This window comes from Aquila chrysaetos, chromosome 12 (genome assembly GCF_900496995.4).
Source record: "Aquila chrysaetos chrysaetos chromosome 12, bAquChr1.4, whole genome shotgun sequence".
NCBI lineage: Eukaryota > Metazoa > Chordata > Aves > Accipitriformes > Accipitridae > Aquila > Aquila chrysaetos.
In genome coordinates, this window is record NC_044015.1 from 23618348 (window position 1) to 23637793 (window position 19446).

General features: G+C 39.7%; 2 protein-coding genes and 1 non-coding gene across 6 annotated transcripts in view; 2 read left to right on the plus strand and 1 right to left on the minus strand.

Moving 5' to 3' along the window:
* DNTTIP2 (deoxynucleotidyltransferase terminal interacting protein 2) overlaps nucleotides 1-5598 on the plus strand; it is a 25080-nt gene extending 19482 nt beyond the window's left edge. For all 4 annotated transcript variants that reach the window (XM_030032602.2, XM_030032601.2, XM_041128031.1 and 1 more), the window contains 5 exons: nucleotides 297-432; nucleotides 1133-1228; nucleotides 1608-1772; nucleotides 2910-3019; nucleotides 5103-5598. In XM_030032602.2, coding sequence (XP_029888462.1) covers nucleotides 297-432; nucleotides 1133-1228; nucleotides 1608-1772; nucleotides 2910-3019; nucleotides 5103-5196 — 601 coding nt within the window. In that variant the 3' untranslated portion in view covers nucleotides 5197-5598. The remainder of the gene's footprint in view (nucleotides 1-296; nucleotides 433-1132; nucleotides 1229-1607; nucleotides 1773-2909; nucleotides 3020-5102) is intronic.
* A 5071-nt stretch (nucleotides 5599-10669) lies between these two features.
* Nucleotides 10670-19446, plus strand: part of BCAR3 (BCAR3 adaptor protein, NSP family member) — a 113257-nt gene continuing 104480 nt past the window's right edge. Inside the window, exon 1 of the mRNA XM_030034266.2 lies at nucleotides 10670-10754. The gene's annotated coding sequence lies outside the window, so the exon portion shown is untranslated. The remainder of the gene's footprint in view (nucleotides 10755-19446) is intronic.
* On the minus strand, nucleotides 10837-10921 carry TRNAR-UCU. Its single transcript is given in 2 exon segments — nucleotides 10837-10872; nucleotides 10885-10921. It is a non-coding gene; the product is annotated as a tRNA-Arg (tRNA).

Genomic DNA, 19446 nt, shown 5'->3' on the forward strand with positions numbered 1-19446 from the left:
ATCTAAGATAAGAATACAGCATTAAAGTTAATATGAAAGATTTGTGAAGTGATTCCACAGGTACTGTTCTTTAATAAACTCTCACTTCATATAATGGCATGATTTCCCCCCCACCCCATATTGTCACCTCTAAATTAGGTATTTCTTCTAGATACTGGGACTTAAAATCATTGCAGAACTGGACCTAAGTGGGAAGAAAAAAAAATATTTTTTCTGTTTATCTTTCTTGGAGGACAGTAGATGGTTTAGCTGCATGCTTGTTACAATATTCTAATCATTAACTATTTCTCTCTTAGTTTACATCTTTCCAGCAGCATAGACCCTGGTTTGAATATCAAGAAGCTTGGAGGCTTATATATTAGTTTTGATGCAAAAAACCAGAAGCCTAGATCGAGTGTAATTAAACAACTGAAGGAGAAAAAGAAGGACCAGGTAATGTGCTTACAATTATGCAGTTAGCTGTGACTACTGTAACACAAAGATGTTAATTTAGTAAGGTTGATTTACTTGTTTTTAAAGAAGTATCCTGTTTTACGGTTTGCTGAGAACTTCCATTGTTTTTGGCCAAAGTGTGGATTTACGTTTGGTTTTAATGGTAAGAATTTAAATATATGTGATAACTTCAGAAACTGAAAAGCAGTGCAAATACCAGCATTATGTTGTAAAATAAAATGAAGTTAATTATCCCTGCAGTTTTGCCTAATGGTACACGAGCTGAAGGTCTGCTAACAAGATATTTAGTCCATAGCAAGAATGAATTTCAGTAAATAAAGGTCTATACTCTTGCTAACACAGAATTAGCAGTTTTATTTCACAAGCACCCTTTGAGATAAAAGGAATGTGTTATTTTCGTTGAGACTGTTTTCTTAGGCTCATCCATGGTAGCCCTCTTTATTCTGGAGCATTTGCTGTCCCACTTCTTCCAGAGCTAGCCAGCTGCTTTCTGCTGTTGGCCAGAGTTCTGATCTGAATATCCCTACTACTTTCATTGTGGATCAGAGAAGCTCAAATATTGTATTACAATGCTTGCTTAGATTCTGCATGATTCCTTTAGTAGGTTCTGCAACTACAGTTAAGCAGTAAAATTTGTATCACCAAGATGTCTGCCTAACGTTAAAAAAAATTCTTACAGCTCTTGCAGAAGAGTATAATAACTCCAGATTTTGAAAAAAAGGAATGTGTCCCACCCTTCAGGGAATCGCTTCACCAGCTAAAGAAGCAGCGCAGGGTAAGTGAAGAGCTGATAATGCCTCCAATAACAAAACAAGCTTTGGTAGAAAGCCCGGTGCTGGGACTGTGTGCATATACAGGCCTCACTGGAAGTGGAGTGATGAACTGCAATTTAGTGTCTTCCTTGAGCCATCCTGTGAAAAGCCATCCTTTTAGACACCAGGACAGTGAAGTGAAAGATGATGTGCTCAGATGGTACAAATCTGTCATTAATAACAGTGCTGATGACCTTCTTATTATAAGGGTCATAAAATAAACTTTTTAAAGGTACAGAGTTATGTTCTAAGTGCTTTACCCATCTTTTGGAGGGGAGATTTCCCTGCTCTGCTGTCCTAGTTGCTGAATGCATATTTGTTATTCTTGGTATTGCATCCTAGGCAGAGCGAGAGAAAACAACAGGTGACGGTTGGTTTGGTATGAAAGCTCCAGAAATCACAAGTGAACTGAAAAATGATCTTAAAGTTTTGAAGATGAGAGCTTCGTTGGACCCTAAGCATTTTTATAAGAAGAATGATAGAGATGGCCTACCCAAGTATTTCCAGGTGAGGAAGCAGCAGAAGGTGACATTGTACTGCTGAAGTTTTGAACAGCTATTCTTATTCCCTGCCTATTTTGTAGGTAGCTTCTATGTTGATTTAATTGCATAGCTTAATTATTAAAGCGTTTTGATTACTTGGCTGCAGTTTACAACTGCTTAACTCTGTATTACATACATATATATGCTGGGGCTTTTTAATTTCGGCTGATCTCAGTAGTGAACAAACATCTGACTTAATCTGTAATTTGAACCCTCAGTGGACTAGATCTTCACTGCTTTTTTAAAGTATTAGCCTTTTTTAACAAGTGTGTAGAAAATAACTAGCATTTATTTTCTTACTAGCTAGTACAGTTTGAATGGAGACGGCTAGCTTTGTGGTCAGCCAGAATTTCTGCTGCTGTAGCTCTCAGCTTTGAAGTGGTTTGCATAAAGAAAATAATTACTGCAGAAACTATAGGAACAGGCTTCCATCTACTTAGGCCTGTTTGAATAGTTAGCATGCTTGAATAAATTGTTTTCATTTCTTAAAGCATTACCACTTCACTCTAAAGGGTGGGTCTTGTATGGTTTGAAGTTTATCAGCATAGAAAAACTTAGATGGAAGTATTCCACATAATGAGATCTGTGCAGGTCTGTTTTCACTACGTGAAACACGTACTCCATGTATCTCCGCTACTAACCTGAATCATCAGAACCGGCTAACGTGCCAGCTGGAAAAATGTGATGCATACCAGAGTGAAGCTCTTGTATTAGAGCTGGATTAACTGCTATGTCGCCATCTAGTGAAACCACCACAATGACAGAGTTAAGATGGTCATAAGGGTTTCCTTTCCCTCCTTGGGAAAATGTTTAAAAGTTAAGAACTGTTTATGAATACAAGTGTTGATGCAGCAGTCCAGTGTTGAAAACTGTACAGTCCTAAAGCTCAGGCCCTCCTCTGTGCACTAAACAATGAGACAAAAACTGACTCTGCATACAATACATAGCTTAATTCTTTTGATATTTTGCACTTTCTTATGATACCATTCTGATCTTCTCTGTAGGTGTCTTTACACTTGTTGCTGAGGATTTAAAAAAAAGGGGGGGCAAAATAATCAACATCTTACTGTACAGTAAGAATGTTTTCATTTCTGTTTTCTAGGTTGGAACTGTGGTTGATTCTCCTATAGACTTTTACCATAGTCGAATCCCTAAGAAACAAAGGAAGAGAACAATTGTTGAAGAGCTGCTTGCGGATTCTGAGTTTAGAAGGTATTTAAAAACAGTTTTGTAATTCTAATATGTGATGTAAGAGAGGAGTATTTTTAACTATATAACTTTTTTTGTTGTTTTTATTCAGCTTATATGGTTTTTTTATACTTCAAAGAAAACTTTTTAGTCTGTTTTAGCACTTCAGCAGCATTGCCATTGAGAAGATCTAAGGGACAGGATAATTAGACTGAAACAGCATATTTTCTCTTCATAAAAGGGTTTTATCCAACTTGGGTCATCTCTGTTGGCAGCTGCTCTTAAAATAATGTCAGTGTTGCAGAGATAACATATCAGCCCTATTCTGGTTCACTTCTAAAATAAGTGTCTGCACAGGCTTACACTAAAAACCAAGGGCTCTAAATGAGCGTGTCGTGGTTTTAACTCCAGCCAGCAACTAAGCATCATGCAGCCAGTCACTCATTCCCCCACCACCCAGTGGGATGGGGGAGAGAATCAGTGGGAAAAAAAAAGTAAAACTCGTGGGTTGAGATAAGAACAGTTTAATAGAACAGAAAGAAAGAAACTAATAATGATAATAGTATTTAAATGTCTATAATAATAATAAAAGGATTGGGATATACAAGTGATGCACAATGCAATTGCTCACTACCTGCCGACCGACGCCCAGTTAGTACCCAAGCGGCAATTCCTCCCAGCCCCACTCCCCCCAGTTTATATACTGGGCATGACATCACATGGTATGGAATACCCCTTTGGCCAGTTTGGGTCAGCTGCCCTGGCTGTGTCCCCTCCCAACTCCTTGTGCCCCTCCAGCCTCCTTGCTGGCTGGGCATCAGAAGCTGAAAAATCCTTGACTTAGTCTAAACATTACTTAGCAACAACTGAGAAACGTCGGTGTGTTATCAATATTCTTCTCATACTGAACCCAACACATAGCACTATACCAGCTACTAGGAAGACAATTAACTCTATCTCAGCCGAAACCAGGACAGTGATTTATGCCTATGCATGCACTTTTTTTTGTTGTTTAAAGACTGATTAATTTTTCTTGGCATAATTGATAGAAAAGTGCTGACAGTAATTCTGTGAAAGTTGGTATGATTTCATTTTATGTCAGTCTGCCACCTGTCAGAGAAATCAAAATTGTGCTAGAAGCCTTACTTGAAGAATATGATTGGATTAATTAATGTCTGCCTAACCTACAATTTCTGGAGTAGATCCCTTGGTTGATCTATTTTGATATTGGTTATTACATGATGTTAATCTGCACTTCTTTTTCCACATAATGACATGTTTTCTTGGAAGTAGTACATGATTTGGGATTATAAGGTTAATGTTGTCAGGCTTGTAAATTAATTATTAATGTTGGGAAGGCAAGTTAGTATAGCTATTTCTTAACTAGTTTTCTGGCTTGACCCGATTTACAAGGTGTTTATTAGAAGCTATTTTTAAAAATTAATGTATTTGAAATTTGATCAGTTAATTTATGTTGTGGCTAATTAAGGGCTTTAACCAGATACTTTAGCATTAGTGTAGATATTTGTCAGGTTTCAGTGTTGCAATTAAAAGCCTCAGTACTGCTCAGTGTGCAGTGATCCATTGTGGTAATGGGTGCAGGTACATAAGAATCTGTATTAGAGGTGCTAGCAACTCATATTCGGTACGTATATCCTGTTCATTGTTTAGTGTTAATCTCAGTTTTCAATCTTGAGTAGAGTAAGGTGGATTATCTTTGAGTTTGCTGAGAAGACAGTATAAAAATGGGTATAATTTGTCCATAGTATTATCAAAATTGATGAGCCTTCCTCCTGTGAGCAGTAGCAGTGTTTTAGCAAACTGTCCAAAATGTGATTGCATGTGCAGTGAAGAACCCCCTGGTTATGCCAAAATTAATGATTCTTCAATCAAATTTACTTCCAAAAAGAAATTTACCTGCATTTATCATTAATCTAAGTGTTGATTTCCCTTTACCTACTCGTAAGTGTATAAAATTAAAGAAATCTGACTAGGAAAACACGAGAGAACTCAGTTTGGCAAATTATGTATGTAGAGTACTTTCCATGTTATCTTTTCCTGAACTTTGGTTTACTATGCTTAAAAGCAAATTATCTATTTTGTTCAGATATAATAAAAAGAAGTATCAGGAGATCATGAGTGAAAAAGCAGCTTTTGCAGCAGGGAAGAGGAATCGGAAGAAGAAGAAATTTCACAATTAAGACTTGAAGAAAAATAACAAGCTGGAACAACTTACTTGTTATAAAACATTTTACAGAATGCTTCGGTTGTGGTGTTTTTTTCTTTTTTAAGATTGCAGGTCATGTGCAAATTACTGTTTAGGGAATTTGTTGCAGTGAGAATTTGATAGGGAGCTTTATCAAATTGTCAGGTATCTAAATAATTTAGATTTTAAAAATAATTTTTATTTAAATTAAAGTTTATGTAAAAAGATAATGATATGAAAGCTTATTGTTAAATCTGAGCACAAAATCCAACTTGGATTGTGGTCTTTTCAGGCTTCAGTTTTTATATCAGTGAATTAGTGAGTTCAGTTTAAAGTTGTGTGTAATTCACCTTGGCACCCGTTACGTACCAGAACAAATTTTTCCATGTCTTGTCAAGAGGTGCTGCTGGCCAATTCTGTAATAGAAGGTATTGAGAAATAGTTTGGTTGTGAAGAGTTCATTTCAATACTGACCATAACAGGATTGAGAATGTCCTGGAATTTAGTGTATACACATATACTTTTAAAAATACATATATATTAAAAATATATAAATAATATATATAATTTATAAATAAATATAAACAAATGGTAAAGATATAAATTACTTCTTGTTTAATAAATAAATAATGTAAATATGTATTATTTATATATAAAATTTTAATAGTCATATGTTGCTATTATTAATTTTTACCATTTGATAATTGTCTGATGATCTTTCTGAAGATAACTTGACAGTGGGGTCCATTATCTAGGGTGTAGTGTGCAGATTGTGGTCTGGTAGCTGACTTGGAATAGTTCTTTGGATAAATGAATAGGGTGGGTTTGGAAGGCCTCTGCTAGAGTTATAAAACCAGAGATGGCATCAGCTCAGTTCCCATTTAGTGATGGTTCATAACCTTTTGTGATTGTTGGAACTGTTGTGGTGTTTGCTTGGTTTTTAATGACGTGGTTATTATATTGCTGTTACAATTAGTGTAACTCAGTTACTGCCCTTAGGTAGCAGAAAAGACAGATAATAGAAGAAATAAAACTGCCACTACATCATCTTAGGTGGATTGGGTGAGAAAGATCTAGAAGTGATTATCAGAGGACCAGCAGTGTTGATTGTTTTCTTACCATATTAACACTGAATTTTGAAGGTTGCAGATCTTAAATAAGCAGTATGCTTTTGACCACTGTTCAGCCATGAAATTTTCTACTGCTGAGAATGAGAAGTAGTTGGGGTTTTTTAAGGATTTGTGCTGGAAATAGCTAAAATGAAATTATCATCATGGTATATATTGATCACCAGCTGAAGCTTGAAAGAAATTTTCCCCTGAAGTTGACCATAATGTTTTTTTGCTACTAGAGGGAGACTGGAATCTAGATTCCTTAAAAAGTCTTGACTGCCTGGAGATGAATGGCGTGCAAAGTAACCTGAATTCATTGGGAAGTAAGAAACACAATCAAGTCGAACCACCTGTCCCCAAGTTTCAGCTAACATACAGATGCTATATGTATGCTAGTATCTCAATTCTCTGTAAATGATAACAAAGCCAATAAAAACAACTATGGTGTCTTGTTCTCTGGATGAGACATGGAAGCAGAAAAAAGTTAATACTGAACAGTGAGGAAAGAAAACAAGGCACCACAGTAGTTTTCATTCTGTTGCGTCCTGGGATGTTGAAGTGCAACATTGGAAAAGCAATGTACAACCCTGAAAGACCTTAAAAGAGAAATGCAAGCTTTAGTGTTAAACAGCAAGCAGCAACTCAATGTCGGTTGGTCAGGCTGCTCAACAGAAGTTACAGAAGTTTCTTCATGTACAATATAGCTAGTGAGGAGTTTGTTTTATGTTCTATAACCTTTCCCTTCCTTTGATTTTTCTAACGTCTTCTGTTTTGCCACACACTCTGCTCAGCAAGTGCCCGTGTTCTGCTGTGTGAACAAGAGGTGACATGTACTGGACAGCGTTTGTTGGGCTGCAGGGTGGTACTTGCAGGTTGTGTTTGCCAGCTTGCCAGTCAGCTGTTGCCTGAGCTTGTGCTTCAGCCTCTTTTAGTTAAGGCACTAGTTAGTGTACCTTTTCTTAACCACCACTTTTCATAAAAGCATAGTCAGGTAGTATTTTGGACTCCTCTACCTTTCAGTTAAATTTGATTGAAATAGACATAAGGTTTAAGTTGCTGTGGAGGGAGTAAAAACAAAATCCACTGTGAGATTGCCTAAGCTTATCAGGTTATCAGATTTCTCTGAAAATACTCAAATACATCAAAAAGTTCTTTGTGAAACACTAGCATTGTTTGAGAAACTTTGCCTATCAATTGCAAGTAATACTTTCTTTTAATGGCTGTCAGAAATATTTGTGTTAATTTGTAATTCTGCCTTTATTGACTTAAACCATTATTAACAAGAAATTTCCCCAAGATTGAAGGTCAGTAGGTACTGTGTTCGGTTTTTTTATATATGCACCTGTTGCTGTTTTGGATGTCACTGGAATGTTTTGTATAGACAGTAATAATTCCTTTCTTCTGTTTCTTTATGCTGCCCTTGGTTTTGCCAGTATTCCTTTTTCTTGTTGTCCTTGGGACAGACACTATGCAATGGTTGTACAGCCCAGTGAGTTCACAGGCCGTGTCCTAGATGTCGCAACCAAAAGACTCTAATGAAAAGGGATTAGGCTGACGGTGGCTGAGATGTTGCTGGTGTGGTGCCATTAGTAGGCGTGGTTAGTTTAGGAACAGAAGTAAAATACTTCTCACTTTTCTTTGTCATGCTCTCATTGTTCACACTTCTTCCTTTTTCCTTCTTTGGGTGTCTTTAATCTTCTCTCTGCAATCAACTTAGTCTCCTCAAAACTGAAGATGTCTTCTTGTCATTGCTGTTTTTCATGTTATAAAACTATTTTTTGATTTCTTAATTTTTAAAAAGTCCTGTCTTTATCACAGGAGCTTACCTAGGTAAGTCCTGCTGAGACTTAGAATCCTGCCATAACACAGGTTGGAAGGGACCGTGAGAGCTTGTCCTGCCCCAGCCTCCTGCTCAGAGCAGGGTTAGGCCAGGTTGCTCAGGGCTTTATACGTTTGGGTCTTTAAAACCTCCAGGGATGGAGACTGCCCATCTCCCAGAGCTCCACTGCTTGACCCTCCTCACGGCAATAAAGCTTCTTCATATCCAGGCAGATATAAGGATTATTACAGATTATTAGACTGCCTCTTTGCCTTCACATTGCTTTCTTTTTTTAATTACTCCATAAATCTCTAACAAGCAGCATCTGTCCAATTTATGTTGCTTGTTGTAATTCTTGAATTTTTTTCTCCTGATTCTCTTAATGCATTCTGAAATACTATGTTGTCTGTGCAACATTTTCCTCAAAACCCTCTTCGTACAAATACTTTGTGGAATTGTGTCCCTATACTTTTCCACTCGGGTTCACATTAGAATCTGTTACACAGCCGGTATTGCAGGAGAGCTGTCCCCATGCTTACTTGTAGGAAATGCCCTGCTCCTTGAACCTGCAATTTTCTCTTTTACTTTTAGACCGTAGCCCTTAATTAACTTCTGCATTTCTAGAGTATTGATTATGTAAATATTGCTTGCAACATGCAAACGTATATATAAAAGCCTCTGCCTTCAAATTTTTTTTCACTAGTATCGTGGTTTAACCTCAACCAGCAACTAAGCACCACTCAGCCGCTCACTCACTCCCCCCACGCTGGTGGGATGGGGAGGAGAATCGGGGGGGGGGAAGTAAAACAGTAAAACTTGTGGATTGAGATAAGAACAGTTTAATAATTGAAATAAAATAATAGTAATGAAAAGGAAGATAACAGAGAGAGGAAACCCAAGACAGACAAGTGATGCACAATGCAATTGCTCACCACCCACTGAGCGATGCCTGAGCAGCAGTCGGCCTCTCCTGGCCAACTCCCCCCAGTTTATATACTGAGCATGACGGTCTATGGTATGGAATATGCCTTTGGCTAGTTTGGGTCAGCTGTCCTGGCTGTGCTCCCTCCCAGCTTCTTGTGTACCTACTTACTGGCAGAGCATGGGAAACTGAAAAATCCTTAACTTAGGATAAGTGCTACTTAGCAACAACTAAAACATCAGTGTGTTATCAACATTCTTCTCACACTAAATCCAAAACACTCTGTACCAGCTGCTAGGAAGAAAATAAATCTGTCTCAGCTGAAACCAGCACAACTAGGAGCTAAGCAAATTTTATGAAGCTATCCTTAAATACAAAAAGTAGAAAGGGAAATAGTATTTAGACTCAAATGCACTGCTGGAGGTGACTGAACAAGGAGGAACATTTTGTCTTCTGTCACATGATTTATTTGCTTTTTATAGGGTTAATGTAGAGAGGCTTCGGTTTTGCTGTTTATCTGCAGGTTCTGAGAAAGTTTGATGTTTCTGTAAAGGGCTATACATATTTTATCGCTAGATGGTGGTCTTGAGTGAGTTCCTTTGCTGCGAAATGGTGATCGTCAATGTTCCTGACTGTGTTTCATTTTCAGTTATGTGGATTTTTCCTTTATTGTTTTTAAATAAACATTAGTACAGTTTGAAAAAGCGGCTGTAGTCACACATGCAGGATTAAAAATAATTTCTGAAAAAAACCCACAAATTGAAGAAAATAATTCATGAATAAAATAATCAGCCAAATTTATAATTTAGTCAATCCTGAGCAAAATCAAGAAGGCTTGTTTAATGCTGCTACTGTTGTTTTACCACCCAGGTTTTTTATTTGATTGCTGCTATTAAACCGGCTCTTCTAGCTGTAGGTATGTGTAAGTCAGGAAGAAAAGATGGTATTAATTCAAGCGTTAAATGCTTCAGTTTTGTCTGCTGCGTTTTGTGGGCTTGTTCCATTGCTTGAAAATAACTTTAACCAGAAGGGTATCGTGGCCCATCACTGAAGTGCCTCCAGGAAAGACGGTCTTCTTTTTCAGGTAAAATTGCTTTCCGAAGACTGTCTAGAGACCTGACAGCATAACCAGGCCGGTCTGCAGGTACTGACACGTTTGCCAGAGTTGTTGCTGTTGCAGGGGTTTGCCGGGTGGCTTTTCTTTCGTACGTATTTTGAAAAAACTTGTGTCGTGGGGAGCGGAGCGCCGGCCGCCAGGCGCCTGCCCTCCTTCCCGCCGCTGCAGGCGGCTGACCGCCGGGGCGGGCTGCGGCGGGCGCCGCGCCCCTCGGCGCTCCCTCGCCGCCAGCGGGCGGGCGGCGGTCGTCGCCTGAGGGCAGACGAGGGGACGGGGAGGAGGCGAGCCCTTCTCCCGCTGGCTTGGAGGCAGACGGCCGCTCGCCGCGGCGTCCGTCCTCGGCCCTCCACCTTTCTCGCTGGCGGTGAAGCATCTTAACGTCGCTGGGGCCTAGCGGAGGTTCGAGCAGAGGCGGCCGGCAGGTTGCCGCCCTCGACGGAGGCTGGTGCCGTCGTCTCCGCCCGCTCCCAGCCTTTCCCGTTCTCCGTCCGGCACGCCGGAAGGCGGCCCCAGAGAGCCTCGCTGACGGGAGCAGGCAGCCGGGAAGCGCCAGGTCGGTCGACCGCATTGCTCCGGCGGTGAGGTAAGGGGCGGGAGAGAGCGGGGTAGGAACGTCTCAGACAAAAGGGGAAGCGGGGAGGGGGGGGCGGGAAAAAGGGCTGCTACGACTCCGCCGGGACTCGAACCCGGAACCTTTGAATCCCTTCACCCTCTAGAAGTCCAATGCGCTATCCATTGCGCCACGGAGCCACCTGTTGGAGTTTTTGCACGCCGCCCATAGAGGCTGCGCGCAACGCTCCCCGGCCGGCGCCCTGCGGCCGCGGCCCCTCGGGGGGGAGCCGGGCTGCGGCGGGGCCGCGGGCGGGCTCCGGGCTGGCCGTTCCACGCGTTAGCCGCGAATACTTCATCTTTTTTCTTTTTAACCAGTATGAATAGGCTTAGTCTCATACGCCGCTGTATAAGGGAGTCTCGAGGCAGGCTCTACGTGCCGCTGGAGCGCTGCCCACGGCCGGGTCCTGGGCGGGGCCCACCGCTCCCCGTTAGCGCTCGCCGTAGGGATACGTCGTTATTTCTTGTGGAAGACTGACTCTTTTTAAGTTCGTCAGCAATCGGTATAAAATATTTGTCGTCATCCCATTTGGGCGTTTTCAATATTAATCCTTACGTTTGGGTGAATGTAATTATATTCCACAATTGCCTTATATTGGGGAACTGTTCCTCCAAACGTCCATGAATTTGCATACAGAAGTCTTTATTGGATTTTCTCTTTTTACACAGATGAAGGTGATACATTGATGAATTAGGTCAAATGATTTTGCTCTAACAAGTACGAACATTTCTCATATGGCAATTATTCATAACGTGCTTTTAACAGCCCTCCACTTCTGGAGGAAACGTGAACATTTCAGACAAAAAAAAAACCTCAAACCTTTCAGTCATAGCATCAAGGATATGGAAACTATGCAGGGTCAGTTCCAAGGTTATTTGGAACCAAGTTATTTTAACATTGGTGATTTCCAGCATTGTAGGTTCTTAGGGACAGTCTAAACATGGAGGTTTTGTTTTTCTTTTTAAACAATAGCATCTGAATTAAGGGAATCTAGAAAACTGTGGTTATGTTTACTGGGCATGCCATGCACACTGCAGTGTTTTGCTGGCTTTCCAGTGCCACATGAGACAAAAAAAAAACCCGTGTGAGAATCTGAAAGACAAGACATAGGTGACCGGTAAAAAAGCGTCCATGCAATCTCTGCTAGACACTGCAGCAACTTGCTGTGAGTCAACAGGCAGAGAAATAGGATGTGGGAATCACACCTGGAAATTAGTGACTGAGAATGTTTTGGAGACGTTACAAAAAACTCTTGTAAATGGAAGGAACAAAAAAGAAAATAAATTAGGGAAATAATATTCTATTACATGACAATAGTTTCAATGTGGGTGAAAACATTACAGTACACTTGGATCATTGTTCCAAGTACGGTGAATGCCTATTACTAAATCCATTAAAGGGAGCAATGACTGAACTGTATCTCTTCTAAAATCACAGTAAAACCCCCGGTGGATTCAGTGAAACAAGATTTTTCCCTTAAAAGCTGTTAATTATGGTCTGAAACAAGTCTTTGACGTTATTTTTTTAAAACAAGAGTAGGCATATTAGAAACCCCAAAAGTATGAGGTTATTCTTTCTTTAACCCTCCCCAAAACTGAATTCTAAGCCTATGGCTTTCTGCTTCTGGGGTGACTCCTTGGCTCGGCAATCCCGCGGCTGCCCCTGCCAGGCTCGGGGAGGGGGCGTGGGGCTGCCAGGCACCAGGTCACACTGGAGGGCCCAGGAGAGTGAGCTGGGGCCTGAGCGGGCAGGACTGGAAGGAGATCTGCTCTGTAGTGCCATGGCGTAGGTTATGCAGTAAAACGGTTGTGTGAGAATCTCATGTTTCACTTCATGATAGTTTAAAAGTATCAGTATCCGTAAGAGTGGAGAAAAATGTGAAAATAAGTGCACCCTAAAATCTGAGGAACCAGGAAGCTAATCAAATTGATGTAAAATAAGCAGATAAGGATACACAATCCACTAGCCATTGCATCAAGGGCTGAGATACCGGGTGTAATGAATAACCAAGGTCACTCAGGTAATGAAGGCATACTGGTAGTACACCTTGTGATTCCCATGAAGGCAGCTAGTGTGCGCCTGTGGTCAGCAGTGAGCCAAAGCTCATGAGCTGGCTGATTATTAAATAGCTCCTGCAATTGCTGCCCAGAAACTGGGGGGGGGGGGGATTACTGGGAGGGTTCAATAGTTACAGCAAGTACAATATTGAGGTACACCCCCCAAGCTAACAAACTCTTGTGGAGCCAGAGCAGTTGTAAACACAGACCAAGGATCACCAAGTTGTACAAGATTCAGAGTAGGTCTGGTTGAATTTACAAGCTCAAGGCCCATATGGTCTTGCCACAGCTGTTCTGTTATGGACAGAACTCTTCATAGTGCTCCTGGCAAACGAATGCAAAGTGTGGCAAGTTTAATTTGAGTCCTCAGGGCCCTCCACTGCATAAAAGAAACAGAACTTTTGTTTTTAAGAACTGAGTTGATCTTCAGAATAATAAGCTTTTAAATGTATGTTTGTGCAACTCAAATAAACCACTTTTAAGTAACTGAGAATTGCCATAAACATCTTGTAGTTGAGAATACCTGGGCAGATTTATTGTGGGGTGAAGTAAGTGTCAGTACCTCACTAATGTGATTTGGTAACATGGTACCTTTGGACAGCACAGCACTAAATGACTGCAGATAATGAAGAATCAGAGTTTGCTGTGAGAAGACTAGTTCTGAAGGTGTATGAGTGAAGAATCCTGACACTCTTATGTTTGTTATTTTCTCTCATATTTTCGTTTTGGTTAGTTGGTTTACACAGGTGGGTAAAGGCTGGCTGTTGGTTCTGTTCATGCAGGAGGACTGACTGGGGAAGTGTTTGAAAATTTTCCAGAGATATTTCAAATTATTCAAGTCAGTTTCCTTTTTTATTCTGTAAATGTAGGCCCAAGGCAAAGTCCACCTTTGCTTTTGGACAGCAGATGGAGCTGCTGCATGAGAAACAGGACAGCTCTTGGTTCATGAACTGACGAAATGTGGTATGTTAGGCAAAACCGGCAGATCAGATTAACCTTTGCCGGCACCTGGACCTGGATCGGTCCTTTGGACTTTCCCTTTTCTGGGACCGGCTGAAGTCCACTTCTGTAGCAGGCTGGCTCCTTTTAAACTTTATGCTCTGTTTCAGGGAGTAGAAGTTTCCTGGACTACAGTTGGTACTGTTTTTAGTTACTGGCACTTAGAAAATTTTTGCTGAACTCAGCTAGGTGCCATTTTGCTAATTTTAAATAGGAGGACAAACTGAGGTGGGAATACCTTGACACAAGACAGCAAGTGCGTCAATGGCAGGCCAAGAATAGCACCGTCCTATAGCACTCTTTCATCGATTAAAAAAAAATCTAGAAATTAATTATGAAATGGAAGTGTTCTTTGAGAGACTTTTACAACTTGGGTTTCAGCATTAATTTCTGTCATTACAAAAAAAGAAAAGCACTATGTACTGTCTATCCAGTTAATTTTGGTAACGTTTGAGCTTCAGTGAATTTATTAAAAAGGCAATTTGCAATTTACAGAACTTCCACCATCTGTACCATCATCTTTCTCTAAGAACCTTTATAGTAAATACACTTGTTGAGAGCAAGAGGTCATAAAAGGCTGCAGACGAAGAGGTTGTCATGCATAGATTACCTAAATGGGACCCTTACACAATCTGTACCTTTCAGGTTCTTTTTTTTCTCTCCGTTGAAGTGGGGATTATTACAACCCTACTGCTACAATGATTCATCTGTGTAGTGCAACAAGAGAAAGCACTCTTGGAACTAGCAGGAAAAATGCTGGCACGCACAGGGCACGAGGATACTGAAAAGGACTCTTTCAGGGAGGGTTTCTTTTGGTAATTTACAATTTGATTTTTTTTTTTTTTTTAATTTCTTAACATGAAGATAAATGCTTCATGTTGTAAATGCTTCTGCATCTCTGCCTTTTTCTCAGTGGGGGCTGTAAACTCCATGTGACTATCAGGGCATTGGAGAATTACCCCTCTTTGTTTGTCAGGCTACCAGCAGGAAGACTGCTGTTAGGAACCTCTTCCAATTATCTCATTTATGGCTGTTGTTGGACTAATACATGTTCTGTCCTCTCAAGTATATTTGGGTAGGTGGGAGTAATTCCCAAGGGCAGTGTCTTGAGGAGTTGGGGGGACATGAGCAATCATGCCAAATCACTCCTACAAGGGAGTACAATGTTAATTCTACAGATAATGTTAATTCTGTGTAGCTCTATTAACAGATCAGATGCTGCAGAGCTAGCTGTGAGATTAATAGAGTCTTTTGATGGAAAAGTTTGAACCCCTTTCCTCATGTTGCATAAGTAATTTTTAAATAGTAATTTTTAAATACCTGGTGTACAGTCATTGTTTTCTGTGATGATGCAATTGGTGAAGAGCCTAGGAACTGGGTATCTCTTGCACTTCATTCTTATTTGCTCAAATTCCTTCTAATATCTTCTTTTGGAATTAATGCAAAATTATATTTTAATCATTCATATTTACAGTTTTATTATGTAATGTATTTATGTACCACACATCTGTTATTAATTTTTATTGGTTTATTCTTTGTTTCTATGTTATTATTATTTTATTTCTATATTTATTGTTATATTTTCTTTAGAAAGCAAAGTACATAAAACCAGGTGTCTACAGTGACTTTGGTTTTGTGAGGGTTTTTCCCCATGTTTTTCCTGCTTCCTGAATTTGTACATCTGGAGGCCATTCACTGCAGTGGTACAGACTGACGGTCAAAGGAATATTTTTAATAAATGCAGATTATTGCAGTCATGGTCAAATGTGATTTCCTCATATCACATAAGGATGAAAATCATGACTACAAAGTGGTTTTCATCCTTAATTCCCATTGACGTCCTTTGCGATATTGCTATTGACTGTTTTCACTGAAAATAATTGGAGCATTAGCACCTTGCAGGAGATCCTCAATACTTCCAGAAATCAATTTCAGTAATCACACATCCAGATTTTTTAATTTTTTCTTCCTGGAGAATTGAAGCAGCAAATGCTTGACAAACATTTACTGCAAGAGTGTTCCCTATTAGTGCCAAACCTATGCAGAGTCATGTGGAATCTCTCTGAGCTCTGCGACAGGGCATTTGGAGAAGTCCCAGCTAGTGTCTCTTGCCAAAAGTGGAGTACATCTGACTTCCAGGGGGATGGGAGTCTGTTTCAAGACAATTTCAATGTTTTCTGTTGTTAATTGGATCTGTTTTTTCATCAGAGGGTATCAAATTTTGTTGCAGAAATGCATAAGATTTGTGTCAAACATCCTTCAAAAACATTCAAAGTGATGCCTCCCTTTCACTATATAAAGCTAGTCTTAAAAAGCTCCCTTTTTGTTATTTTTAAAATCACATTTTATGAATATTTTTCATAATTTTATGCTTGTTTTCCAGTGGGAATGTGCTTTGCAGAATTATTTCTTGCTTGGTGGGTGGGCCTTTTATACTCTGAAATTTTTTGTCCATGTTCTATTGCTTCACACAGTGAGAATTAGCTGCTAGCATCTTTTCAGTGGTGCTGTAGAGTTCTGAATTTACTCATCTTGTATTCCACTGCATTTCAGAAGCATAACTTTTTGTGCATTTCTGTTGCCAAAGGAGAACATATGTTATTCTGAAAGGATGTTCTTCTTTTGCTTTTTATTAACATTTCACGTTTGGTAATAAGCCCAAGTTTCTAATTTCTCAGACTGTTTCTCATGCAGCTCTTTTCAGTGTCCTTTTGTCTACTTTCCTCAAGTTGTATTCTGTGCGAAGTACTCATCTGTGATGCATTTTGAATGAATTTTTTTAACTATAACTACCCTTGATCTTTGGCCTCCCTGTGTTGGGATTTCTGTTTCTATTGCAGCTCTCCATTTCTGTTTCACTTCTGTTTCTATTGCAGCTCTCCATTTCTGTTTCACTTAGTTCCGGGGGGGTGTGTGTGTGTGTGGGTGTGGGTGTGGGTGTGGGTGTGGGTGTGGGTGTGGGGGTGTGTGTGTGGGGGGGTGGGGGTGTGTGGGGTGGGGGTGTGGTGTGTGGGTGGGTGTGTGTGGGTGTGTGTCTGTGTCTGTGTGTCTGTGTGTCTGTGTGTGTGTCTGTGTGTGTCTGTGTGTGTCTGTGTGTGTGTCTGTGTGTGTGTCTGTGTAATCCTAGACACATGATTTCATTCACCTTATATTTCTGTAAGCATTCGTTCTTCTTCATCTTAAGGTTGGCTCTTTGGTATTACGAAATTTTATCTAGTCTTTTTTTATGTTATTTGTAATTTTCAGAGCAAACAAAGTGATAAGCAACACCACCTATTTTTGTCTCGAGTTAATCCTCAAATTTATGGGGAATGCACCTCAGTTTACCTAAAGTGCTAAAGCAGTGTTAAAGACTACATCCTTAGGTTAATAATTATCAAAGACAAAGTTGACAGTGCAAAGTTTTGTTCTTGTCTTACATTTTGAAATCTAGGTGTAACCATCTGGGCTTTTATTTTTTTAAATTAACGTCAAGCCAACAAATATTTACACAGTTGAGTTGTTCCTTTAAAGCTTTTCAGATGACACTATAGCTCAGCTCCTCCTATGCAGTTCAGAAGAGAAAGTATGTATCTGTGGTCTAGTGATTTAATCCTGAACACCTGGATTCTTACTCCAGCTGTGCAACTACCATGCTGTGTGACTGTAGGTGGTCTGCTCCATTTTCTGTTCTGTAAAGTATAGACAGTAGATGCTTTCTTATTCCACGTGTTGTTGTGCAAGTTAGTCATCTGCAAGGTAACTTCAAAGTTTTGAGATGAAACTTCCACTGGAAATGCCTTATTATTATGTACCTTATTTTGTTTGTCACTTTCAATATATCAAACCTGAACAGCAAAAGATATCTAATAGAATCTACCCAGATGGCTTAGCTGCTTTTCAACAAGTTTCCCTTCTCCTTCGTACGGGTTTACTCAATGCTATATTGGGTGATGGTGTTCTCCTGTTGCCTGTTTATTCAGTTGCTTCCTCAGCTCAGTTATTTGGTTCTTCATTGTGTAAAGATGAAGCAGTTGTATTGTCCAGTTAAACTTGTGACACTGATAAAGATTATGCTGCTGCTGCCGGAGTTTACGTAGAAAACAAGTATTAGAAAACCAACAGCAACTATACAAGACTTTCTGGAATAAGAGGAGTAGGACATGTTTCTCTAGCATACATGCTAAGGTATAGTACTTTGAGATTATTAATATATAAATTTTGCTCATCATCAAGTATGCAGATTAAAAGCAAGAATTTGAATACACAATTTGAATGGTAATGAACCTGAAACAATCTAAAAAAATCCATACCTTCTCCTGCACTGTTTAAATGCAGTATTTGCTTTCTCTCCTCACCCACATCCTGTGGGAATGATGTGCAGCGTTTAAGCAATGGTGCAGCGCAGTCATCTGGTTCGGTGCAGATAACAGGAATGTTTTGTAACTAAAAACAGTGGGTTAACTTCTGCTTTCATTTGAGTCATTCTGAATCTGAACTAACAAAACCAAGCCAGTGGAGTTATTTCAAGGCTATATCAATGTAAGTAAGAGTACAGTTTGGCCCAGAGTGCCTCGCTTTTTGTAATGGACAGAGTTGGCACGATGCTTGCTTTAACAGAGAAAATGTAGGTGATTTTTGTCAACCTTTCCTTTGAAGATGTCCCTGGTTAATAAATCTAGGCTCTAAGTGTTGTCATTACCTTTCTTTCAGGGGAAAAAAGCTTTTAATCTGCATTGATTGGGACCTGCTCTGAATAGGGATAGGAAGATAAATGGCTAGACTCTTGTCTCTTTGATGAGGGATACTTTAATATTATGGGATTTACTGCTCTTTTTAAATTTCCCAGAGTGTGGCACTAGTACTGTGTGGACTATTTTTCTTGACAGCTAAAAGTTATTGTGGGGTCAGAGTGTCATATCAACTGTTTGGATCATCACCAGGTAGTAAGTGTGTCCTTAAGGTTGGCAGTGTGTAGTCAGTGCCATTTCTGGAAGGAGCTTGCCAAGCATGTTCTAAAAGGATGAAAAGCTTTTATTCTTGATTAAATTTTGCTTTTCACTCAGTTATGAATATGAGTGACTGACTCAGCATACCATGTGAATACTGACTCTGATCTAATTGCAGAAAAAATACTATTTTAAAATTGTGTCCTTTTGTCAGTCTTTTAATTACAAATATTACAGAGGCTGGGAATCTAGCCCAGAATTATATATACGCTCTTCTCCTCCCTCTCCCAACAAGTTTTTACTAGATCTGTTTCAAATGTATGTTGATTTTACTGTACTGGAAATTTTCAGCAAAATTATCCCTCTATGATTTTTAGAACTAGCAAATGTGGATTTTATTTTAAAGGTTTATTTGTAAATATGCTTTATCTAATTGAATATTCACTTAATGGAACTGTATCACAGTTTATTAATTTGACTTTTGTAGCTAAAGTCAGTCTGCAATATGAGGTAACGGACTGGGTGCTAGGAATTCCCAAATTCTAACCGTGTGTTTGTCTCAGCCTTGCAGCATGGCTTGGCAAGCCATTCACATTTTCTTGTAGCTAAAGTGAGGGTGATACCCAGCTCGGGTGTTCTGCAGAATTTTAGCTCCATAATATTTCTGTGGAATTGACTAAC